At 42.0% G+C, this 10,691-nt stretch overlaps 2 protein-coding genes across 5 annotated transcripts; both read right to left on the bottom strand.

Moving 5' to 3' along the window:
* fem1c (fem-1 homolog c) lies at positions 1–6,597 on the bottom strand. Its single transcript, XM_028414678.1, has 6 exons — positions 5,218–6,597; positions 3,321–3,490; positions 3,005–3,193; positions 2,366–2,877; positions 1,974–2,150; positions 1–1,880 (listed from the first exon to the last, which is right to left on the bottom strand). The coding sequence occupies exons 1-6, from the start codon at positions 5,759–5,761 to the stop codon at positions 1,616–1,618; spliced, it is 1,857 nt and encodes a 618-aa protein (XP_028270479.1). The 5' UTR covers positions 5,762–6,597; the 3' UTR covers positions 1–1,615.
* A 371-nt stretch (positions 6,598–6,968) lies between these two features.
* tmed7 (transmembrane p24 trafficking protein 7) lies at positions 6,969–10,365 on the bottom strand. Of its 4 annotated transcripts, none has more exons than XM_028415139.1 (4): positions 10,297–10,365; positions 9,805–9,999; positions 9,207–9,452; positions 6,969–8,648 (listed from the first exon to the last, which is right to left on the bottom strand). In XM_028415139.1, exons 2-4 carry the CDS (start codon positions 9,961–9,963, stop codon positions 8,412–8,414), a joined length of 642 nt encoding a protein of 213 aa, XP_028270940.1. In that variant the 5' UTR covers positions 9,964–9,999; positions 10,297–10,365; the 3' UTR covers positions 6,969–8,411. The 4 variants fall into 4 exon arrangements, with proteins under 4 accessions (XP_028270940.1, XP_028270942.1, XP_028270943.1 ...); XM_028415141.1 differs by having other exon boundaries at positions 10,289–10,314; XM_028415142.1 differs by having other exon boundaries at positions 10,293–10,314.
* Positions 10,366–10,691: the final 326 nt, after the last annotated feature.

Genomic DNA, 10,691 nt, shown 5'->3' with positions numbered 1-10,691 from the left:
ACATGTGCAACATGGGTTTATTGTCAAACTGGTTAAGACATGAACTTGATTAATGCCATAACAAATCTTAAACTCCGCTGTAGTAAAGTGCAGATTTAAATCAAGTTGCCCTGGGAGTCCTAATACAATTTCTGTGTCTGGTTTTGAACTGTCAGGTTAAATAGACTGCAGTATGAAATCCTACAAATTATGAAAAGCCCTTTTTTTCAACCCACACATCTAAAGCTAATGTGCAAACAAGAGAACTCAAAGCTTTACAGCCATTTTCAACTTTCATACAATTTGACGACAGTTGTAAACACTGAACAGAATTATCCTTGCTGTGGTCTAAGTAGGAGGCTTCATGGAAAGGTCTTCTGATGTGATCGGTTGGTTGATATACTAACTGCTGCACATGGACAGTGGGTGAACATTGGTAACCTACCAAGACTTTTTCCTTTTTGATCAAGATTATTAAAGAGTGGTGGCATTTAAAGGTCGGCCGCGTGAGGTCACTTCTGTGTACAAGCCTGCCTCTGTCAGTGGTTGTAGACAGTTAAGTTTGGCCGCTGTGGGTACAAGTGGCAGTCATGTGCATTATGGAATCTCCATGAGTGCCTCTTCCCAAACTCCTGTCCTCAACTTGCTCGAAAGGAAAAAAAAAAAGAAAGGGGGAAAAAAAAACACACCCTGTGGCACACACACTTTCACACGATCACTCGATCTCATTCTCTCATAACAATCAGTATAATGGTTTTGCATCCCCTTTCCCTCCCCCCCCTTTGCGTGAAGTAGGTGGATACTGAAGAAAAACGGCAGCAATGAGGTAAACACAAAAACTCGTGAGAGATATTGCACAGACAAGTGCCGGCACAGAATACAACAGTCTCTCTTTCCAACAGCCTAGCCTGTGCATAGGAAGAATAAAGCACTTATGGTGTTCGCACACATTAAACCCTTCTTGTAAAGCTTTGTTACACACTAAAGTGGGAACAACAAATGAGTCTAGAATCCACACCACTTGGCAGGTATCCAGATTTGCATGATAAAAACTACATGTATAGTAAAAGTACAAAAAAAATAACCTAAAAGGATGACTGAGGAAGGGTCCATGACTGTTGGCAACAGTGACAGGACAAAAAAAAAAATAACCTGAAGTCTCAGTGTATGTAGAAACGCCTCACCCCTTGCTTTGGGAAGGGAGAAGCAGGCAATGTTGAGACTGGGTTGGAGCCAGCATGGAGAAAAATCTCTCAAGTTTCATCCAATAAATAGCATTGTGGAATATGCAAAAAAAAAAATCATTTTTCCTCGAGCAGAAATACGACAACCTCGTTGCCCAGTTACAGCTGTCCATGTTGCAATCTGTTTCTCACAGATGGGCTGTGAATCAGGAAGATGGTGGTAGTTTTATTCCTCCATATAATCCATTCATCAGTCCATCATGGTTAAATGAAGATTTTTTTTTCCAGCTCAAGTAGTTTGAATTTGCAAACCTATCCCACATAATTGTCACTCTGCTTCTCAAACACCTTGTGGGTCAGGCTTTGAACTGTAATGCTCAGTCTGTTCAGGTTACTTGATGTAATCGTCCCACACACGTCCATTCATTCCTCCCTTCTCTACATCATAATCATTATCTGTGGAGCAAGACGAAGGCCTCCAGTTTCTCAGGGATATTTCCCCGGTAGTCGAGACTGTGCTTGATGATGGCCCTGGCGGCTAGGCACTGCAGCGTGGTGTGGTTAATGGGCTGAATGACATTCCTGGCTAGCTCCTTCTCATCTAGGAGGTCGCAGGCCGTTTGTTGGAAGGCATTAGTGCTGTCAAAGTGAGTTCCGCAGGAAATCAGCAGATTCATGATATCAGGGTGGCCGTTAGATGCCGCTATATGTAGGGGGCTGGTGGGACATAAGTAGATATAAGAAATATACTGCACAACATACATGTTTTGCATTTTATTCTAATAACAAGCTGGATAAAAACAAACGTACCTGTTGTCATCTTCATCTCGGCTGTTAACATCTGCCCCACACTCCAGGAGGATTGAGGCAACTGTGAGGGAGGGGAACTTGCAGACAGGGTAGCGGCCCACGCAGGTGGTGTTGCGGTCAACTGCCAGGTGTAGTGGACTGTAGCCATTCTTACCACATGGCCGGAGCTTCAAGAACCTAAACATGTGAAAATATGTCAACGTTTTAGTCAAGGAATTGCATATTTAGTTCAAATCTAACAATATGTTTACCCCAACGTCCTGCTAAGCAGACAGGGGATATCATAGCCATTTTTAGAAAGAAGGTCAAAAGAAACTTATGAAGGCAGAAAATTTCACCTCTCTCAGTGCACTAAGCAATTTCCAATAATATTTTTTTACACAGAAACACACCTATAGATCGTTTCCTTTTTGAAGTGGTCCTGCTCTGCAGTGCATGGCACCTTCTCCAAAAGACAAATGAGGTGCAGGATAATTGAGAGGGCCTTGCTGAGCTGTGCAGGGTCGGGATGCATTGGTCCACTTTGTTTAACCGCTCGCTCAATTTCCAACACGCTCTTGGATAGAATCCCCATCAAGTCCTCAAATGACACCGACGTCCCCAAAAGCCCCTTGGCTCTGTCCTGCAGCATGAACGAGAAGAGCTCAGCAAATGACAGCAGGCTGGAGGCAGTCATGGGGCTGAGGGGGTCCAGGTTACTCTGCTGCATGTCCAGTGCATACTTCCACAGGTTAATGCAGCGCTCAAAGTTTCCAGAGTCAGCATAGACGGCGCCTCTGTAACGGATGTAGTAGGATGTGTCTGGATGTTGTGGGCCGAGGATTCTCTCACGGATGAGCAGTGCCTGCATACGCATTTCATCTGGGTCAGATATCAGTCCATCCAGCTCTTCTGCATTTGTCACCTAAGAACGGGAGCAGCACATGACTTCTGTAGTACTCACAGAGTATCATGTTTGATTTTCCCTGCCGCATAAATTTAATAGCGATCTCAAATCTTCATGAAAGAGGAAAAAGAAAAAACTGACTCACCTCCCTGGCATAGTCATACGCCATGATCAGCTGCTTAGGTTCTGGTTTGTGGACAATGTTGTTACTATCAATGTAGCGGAGGTCCATGGCTCTCTTCCAATACTTTAAAGCTCCCAGCAGATCTCTCTTCTTGTCTACAAATGTAGCTCCTAAAAGCTCTAGGGCGTCGATACGCTCTGTATGGCTTGTCTGCAGAGAACAGAACATCCCCTTTCAACTTTGTCCAAGAGCATTTAATGCATTTATTGAATTATCAATCATTTTATTTAGCTGGACAAAAATCTACTGACACATTATAACTGACAGGAAGCCTGACCTGCTGATGTGACGTCAGGTAGTCTACGATGTTAGTGTGGCCTGTGACGCTGGCAGAAAGTAGTGGTGTCATGCCATAGCCGTCCTGCTCCATAGATGCTCCGTATTGTAGCAACATCCGCATGATCTCCAGGCTGCCCGACTCTGCACAGTCATGAAGTGCTGTGTTTCCTGTGGACAGAGAAAACATTTGTCTTACCAAAATACAGAGACAGTTGCTGTCATTCACATCCAATCTGAACATGACAGACATGTGTTTGAACGAAATTACTGCTGTTTTTAACTTTTGACCATATTTGGCAACCTTTCTGTTATTTCTAATCAGCTGATGCTTGGATTATTGTAGATGCTGCCATGAGCAATTTCTCCACCCAATGATCACCCATTTCAGTGAGATGTGTCATGCTCACTGCTTGTGCATGTAATTCCCCAACAACACACTCATTCAGACAGAAAAATCACAGGTCGCGTGGTCACTAGCTCTGGCATAAATTGATGTGTAAACAGGCTGTAGACTCTGTGTAGTGTGTTGAGTGTTGAGTGAGTGCTTAACTGCTGCAAACGTAGGCCTATTAAGTATGAAGATACACTGATTTGTTTTTGTTTTTTTGCCACACATCACACACAGAATGTTTTAAAAAGTGTTTCACTTTGTGGGTGTGTTATGTTGTAGGTGTGTCATGTTGTAGGTGAAACCTGGCATGACTGGTGATTTCGCAGTGCGGAATTCCAAACAGCCACAAAAACGTAATGGTCATGTGCTGAAAAACATCTTTACTTCTCTCCTTTCATTTTTATAATAACATTTTTTTTAATAATGCTACAGTTGTTTGCCTCATCTCTGGTCACTGAGGTTAATCCATACTCAAGCAGGCCGGGCCAAACAGGGTTAGTTAAGGATTACCCATGATTAATATTCTTCAGTTTCTGCCAAAAATACATCTGATTTTTTTTTCCAAGCCAATTGTTGACAAAGAAAACTATGGGGGTAACAGCTTTAGAGCTTTGCCTCAGTTAATTAAAGATGGATAAGGTCAGCTGGGCTAACAATGCAGAAAAACTGTTCCAACAGCAATGTTATTAAGGTTTTGCTAAATGCTTTCAAATGGGCTTCTATCAACACAATGCTATCTCCCTTAGTGTTCAGTTATAAGCAAGACGAATCTGAAGCTTGAATCTGTTGCCTGTTGCAAAGTGGCTGATGTGATCATGAGGCAAAATAAGGACAAGCTACAAGCACATGGTTCTGATCAGACCCTAGAGGTGGGGACTCGCATATGATTCCAATACCAAGTCCGTGCTCCTAAATCTGACAGCTTCACAGTGGCATTTTACTGACCACTTCTGAAATCAACCATAAAACCCAGGACTCTAGCCAAACACACTTCGCATGCTCCATAAAAGGAAGGATCAATAAATCTGCAACCATCTAATCCAACCACAGTGGTGGACATGCTGTCGCCTGTTATTTAAAACAACAGTCACCCAAAAACAGCTGGACATGACTTCTACTGCGCTTATAAAACACCAGGATGATAGCACTACCTTTCAGACACACCCAGGTGAACAGGTTGACTCTGACATAACCGGCCTACAATGTTCCATTGAGAAACCAGAAGTTTATGATATTCTGTTGAGTCATTTCACAAAAAAATCTGCAATCATCTGAATGATGTCATCTGATAGTGCTGATTCTGTCTACTTGCAACAAAGTGTATGAGTAGATTTTGGTATGTAAATGCCTGAGCACATTGTAACAGGTGTTTCACTGATTTTCAAAATAATCCTAATCTATTCTTTGATTGGAAACTACTTGTTGACAGATTAGTAACAAATGTTTTGATGTGGCAGACAAAACAATGTAAAAACTACATACATGTCATTTAAGTGTCACTCACCTTTTACACTTTTCCTGTTGACATCTGCACCTTTCTCCAGCAAGTACTGCGCTATCTCCTTGTGTCCCTTATAACAGGAAATCATGAGACACGTATGTCCGTGTCTGTTGGCCACTTCGAGGTCAGCTTTGTGCTCCACCAGGTATTTAACAATGTCCAAGTGGCCATCAAAGCAGGCTGCCCTCAAAGGCGTCGAGTTGGTGAGAGTCGTGCTGTTGACAGAAGCTCCGTGGCCAACCAGGGACTGAACTACCTTCAGGTGACCCGCTGCTGAAGCAGCCCAGAGAGGAGGCGCTCCCTCGATGGTCTCCCCGTCAAAGTTCACAGACCCACCGACCTCAACTGGAGCACTGCAGCACTCTAGCAGATACTCCACCAGGTCTAGGTGGCCGTACCGGGAAGCCATCAGGAGCGGGGTGGCCCCGTTCGTTTTCTCGCCCATTAATTTGGTCACCTCGTGTCCATCTTTGTTCTCCAACAGTTTTTGAAGCAGCCGGAGCTTTCCGTCCCTGGCTGCGTTGAATACTGCTGTCTTTAAATCCATTTCTAGTGGTTAATTCCACCGTTAAATCAAACAATGGGTCAACGATCACTGGAAATGTAACGCTGTTGGGAACAGGTGGAGCTCGGGACTCTTTGTTTACAACAAGCTCCGACTTTCTGGCTAACGATCAATCAATTAGCTAGCTGTGTTACAAACCCACAACAAATTCTAAACTTCAGCTCTTCGTAGTTGTCATCGCCAGTCGGTTAGGTGAATGTTTAACTCTATTAATAACTCAGACGTTTGAGACGACCCTTAGTCCAGTAATGCATTTGTCGCCGAGTTAGCAAGGTGGCTAGCCAACTTCCTTGATCAATTTAGCTAACAGACTAGCTCTGCTTAGCTTAGAACTACTTTTTTAACCTCTTTATTGACCGTTCAACCGATGCGTGTCCATTGACACCTCTTCCCCTCCAGGAAACCCCCTTCTTTAGATCGGTTTCCTTCACTTGGCATTGTCCCGCCACATAACGTTACTCCTGAGACGGTATTTATATTCTGTTTCCGAGGGCCGAGATGTAGAAATCCACCCCCACCCGTTACGCTGTGCTGCTGTTAGCTTAGCCTGGAAAAATGACGCTCGGTCTCTTGTTCGGCCAAACAAGGAGGGGATATCCCCAACATCCGAGCCGCGGTTCTCTCTCTCTGACAGCCACACCAACACGTCGACAGGCGTTAACCCCGAAACGACGAATAACAGTCGTCCATGTATCCACCACAGCAGGCTGGCACGACAATAATCACAGCGAAGGTAAATAGGGAAGGCTAACCACCCACGGCTCGACCGGATGATCACGACTCAGTTTCTGTCAAATCACAACCCCAACGCAGTCTTTTTTCTCTACTAGAGTCAATGATGGACCTGTGAACGTCCAATCAGAATGCGGCTTCCCTGTTATGCAGCCAATGGGAAACGAGTTTGAGATAAAGCTCCAGTTAAAGCACCTGGGACTTTTCCTTTATAGGAAAAAAGCAGCCCGCTCTGGGAAAAGTAACCACAATGGAAAGAAACTAACGTCACAAGACACATCAAAACACATTCTCCGTATCTGCTCGATAGAGAGATATTATGAAATACTCCATGAATCCAAAACTGACAGTGAAATACTTGGTTATATCACTCCCTACAGGATAAAAGAAGCATGACCAAATGCATCTCATTTTCACTTTCATTCATTTTTACTGATAATTAAAAAAACACAGAATCTCAGCATTTAAACAGAAAGTTTATTCAGCCATTACAATAACTTAATAAGTTCCCACAATGCTTTAGAGTTGTATTTGTCCTCAACCAACATTGCACCACAATCCAAAACTTAAAATAAACACATAGTGGAGAAAGAACAACAAACAAAGGCAAGGGCAAAAAGAAAGAAAAAAACAAATGTGATAAATGGCAAAATTAAATTCCAATAACAGTAATGTAGTTTTCAGTTGTTTCTAAGAGTTAATAGACTGTGGAGTCAGCTCTGACAAAGTTAAGCTTCATATATTCTGGTCTCTTCTGGTGGTCTAGGTTTGTAATGATGATTTAAAACTGAATGGCAGTAAAAAATGCCAGAAACCGTGATATTAAGCAAAAAAATAAACCAATCTTCCGTCCTTATTATTTTAACAAACTGAGTTGCAGTGAGGGGATAACACAAAAAAAATGAAACCTGGAACTCAACAAGTTTCTAGAATGGCATGAACTTTACAAGAGTGGTGTCTAAAACCAAAAGGACAATAGCCACATAGCCACAGGTTACGCTTTAAACAGCTGCAGATCTACATAAAATGTTGCAAGGAAACCAGAGAAACAAGATTTTAGAAGCTGGTTCAATTTAAACTGCTGGCGTTGCCACTTTAACTACAAAATGCCATTTTCATATACAAGAACATTATTTCTCTTTTCCCACACAAGATGTATTGTAACCCCTGCCTTATAATTCACCTAAAAAACTGCAAAAACTGCCCATTTTTTAGGTCTGCAGTCACTTAAGGGAGAGCATGAGCATGCCTACCATTAATCTTGCAAACAAAAGATGGTTTACTCTTACTTGGTACACTCCTAATAACCTGTCTAAAAAGAAAATGCTGATAAAAGCAAACTCAATATCTACTCCTTCTCACTTTATAAAGTGAGGATTAATAAACAAAAATACAAATTTCATAACTAATTACTTTGTGGGGAGGCACCCTTTGCACTGCAGGTGTGATTTTAGAGACCCAGTGCTCTGCAGAGGGAAAAATATCAACAGTGTCCAAATATTGTGAGTACATTTAGTACTTTGGACTGAACAATGGAGAGATGATGTGGGCAGAATAGGACACAAATAACAGAACTTTTTTTCAAATACTCAAATTACTTACAACTTGCCAGACCAGTGCTTGGGCTGCCTAAAATACAAGCACACAATCAAATCTTCCTTTTTTTTTCTTTAAACCCTCAAAAACCATTTTACACTCAAAACATTTTCCTCCTAACTAATTTGCATAAAGTTTCTAAGGACAGCAGTGCTGAATGAAGATGACATGTCAGATTGCAAGACCTGGCAGTTCTGATATGATGCAATGACAGATCAGCAATGCTGTTCTTAACCCACTCAATGCAAACATGCCCAGACACAGATAAGAAAGCAATGAATTACATCCTGGAGCCAAGAGAGTGTTATGATCCAACACGTGTTGTAGTGGTCTTTTTGTCAGAGAAGAAACTTCTCAGCAGGACCACCTGGCTGATGCTGACCACCAGAAGGATAATGGCTTCTCCAATGGACCAGAACGCAACGCGGGTGTTGAGGTCCTCTGCCCGACTGCGTCCCTGGGCCTCACGTAGGCGGAAGTGTGTCTGGTAATCAATAACTGACTTCAGAGCCTCGTGAATGGACACACAGGCTGATTCCATCTAGAAATGGTTGACAAATGGTAGCACAGTATTAGATATTTGAAACAAAAGAGAGAGAAGACCCCTTTCCCCATGCATGTAAAATCCATCTTAAACCAAAAAATAAGCACCAGTCCCAAATGTCTGAAAGTCAGGCCAGAATATGAGGGTTCTGATCTAGCAACACTAAACTCAGTCACCGATGACAGGACGACTCCTGACCTGAGCAGCAACAGTATTCTTGTTCATACATCAGCTCATCCTAACATAAATACACTTCATTCATGGGAGCACGCACAATAATGTCTGGCTGATGTCCACTTTACCAGCATTCTAACATTCAGATCCAAACAAAAATCTAGAATTGTTGTGCACACATTAAGCACCACTGAGCAACACAGTAATCTTGTTGAACCTATTTCCAGGTTTGTGTGTTATTTATGGCAATACGTTAGAATCATTACTATACATGCATGCAATTTTTGCCCGTTTCTTGCGAAGTGCTCTACCTTAAATATCTTATATTTTTTAAGAAAATTACTTCTAATTTAGCATGTCTTGTCTCTAAACACAACTTACCTGAGTCAGTGCAGTGACTCTGTTCTCGTTGGGGAAGAGCGGTGGGTCATCACCGACCTGGAAATCAAAGTAAACCGTCTTGTGCGTGAAGGTGGAGAACTCATTGCTGAAGCAAAACTTATAGGTTCCATTCTTGGCTGCTGTGAAGGTAAAACTGTCGTATTGCTTCTTCATTTCCTTGTAGAGCGTAGTGCCATCTGGGTCCTCCAAACGACAGTCCACATCATAATGGCCTCCGGTTACCACCTGAGAATTGAAAAGGTAAGGTAGGGTAATCGTTTATTTTGAGCTATTTTTCATGGTTTCATTAAATACAGGGCCAAGGAAACTGGTGTACATTATGTAGCGAAATGATAAGTGACTGATTAATTGAGTCAAATATTAAATGTTAAGTAGTATAGTAGTTATTCAAGTCTCACTTCCTCATTACATGTACACAGACAACTGGAAAATAATCATAAACACTCACAAAAGGAGAGGAATTTGATTATTCACAATGACAAATGCCCAAGTATAGCTTTGGTACATGTAGTGAGTACATTAAGCTACCAATAGCCCTGGAGTATTCATTTGTTAACTTCTCCTTAGACACACGTACCTGAAACTCCAGTGTACACTTGGTTCCAATGATGATGTCTTCGTAGAAACACTGCTTGGCGTTGTCTGGGAGCTCAAAAGTTAGCTCTGAGCCTAGCACCCACCCACATAGCAGATGGGCCCACAGCACCTGCAAAAGCACCCGAAACGATCCGTACATCTCGAAGATCGACAGCCAACGCCTTCAAAGGAAACCCTGTCGAAATAAACATAAGCCAACGTTGAATAAAACCAATATTAACGATGGCAAAAAGCAAATATAATGATCAGGCAAACCCGGACATGGTAAGTTATTAGCTTAAAGCTAACTAGCTAGCTGGCTAGCTGGCTTTCATATGTTACAGATATAAAATAGCTTGTAATTCGTAGCATTTTTCCATAGATATGATGTTTATGTACTTTCGTTGCTTTCGCGGGCCTTGGAATTTAACTAAATCAAAAGATTAACGTTTCTTAATTCATTATTTTGTCTCTCTCCGAATCACCTACTCACCCCGGAGTCCTCACCCGGATGCGACTAATACTATAACGTAACACAAACGTATCACATCATTGGCTGTCACCTATCAATGCCCGCCTTACCCTCTCTCTAATTGGTCCAAAAAAAGAAGCAGAGAGAAGCAGTTTAGATCACGTGGGCCACGTCCCCTTAGGAAGGAAGCGTATCTTCCGTTTTTATTAAAACTCCAACGTGGCTGTTTATTAGCATGCTGCGCATAAACCGAAATAATTAGTTATTTATTTAGTGTTATTTTACAGTTTGCACCAGACCATACTCTTTCTTACACACCATATATGTTTATTTTAAACATTATTAAGCGAATTATTATGGTATCATAACTTATGTATTCTCTGTACTATGCCTTGTAATATACTCAAGATACTGAT

Source organism: Parambassis ranga, chromosome 9 (assembly GCF_900634625.1).
Source record: "Parambassis ranga chromosome 9, fParRan2.1, whole genome shotgun sequence".
In the NCBI taxonomy this organism is placed as follows: Eukaryota; Metazoa; Chordata; class Actinopteri; family Ambassidae; genus Parambassis; species Parambassis ranga.
The sequence above is the reverse complement of the archived record's forward strand: the minus strand, read 5'-3'. Positions and strand labels throughout refer to the sequence as shown.

What these genes read in the sequence shown, in the direction of transcription:
- fem1c (XM_028414678.1), bottom strand. Translation starts at nt 5,761, where the DNA reads ATGGATTTAAAGACAGCAGTATTCAACGCAGCCAGGGACGGAAAGCTC. An exon ending in AAAAAGGAAACGATCTATAG is followed by an intron (nt 2,151 to 2,365) that starts GTGTGTTTCTGT and finishes TCACATGTTTAG; the next exon opens with GTTCTTGAAGCTCCGGCCAT. An exon ending in CGAGATGAAGATGACAACAG is followed by an intron (nt 1,881 to 1,973) that starts GTACGTTTGTTT and finishes ATGTCCCACCAG; the next exon opens with CCCCCTACATATAGCGGCAT.
- tmed7 (XM_028415139.1), bottom strand. Translation starts at nt 9,963, where the DNA reads ATGTACGGATCGTTTCGGGTGCTTTTGCAGGTGCTGTGGGCCCATCTG. An exon ending in AGTGTACACTGGAGTTTCAG is followed by an intron (nt 9,453 to 9,804) that starts GTACGTGTGTCT and finishes TTCAATTCTCAG; the next exon opens with GTGGTAACCGGAGGCCATTA. An exon ending in GAGTCACTGCACTGACTCAG is followed by an intron (nt 8,649 to 9,206) that starts GTAAGTTGTGTT and finishes AACCATTTCTAG; the next exon opens with ATGGAATCAGCCTGTGTGTC.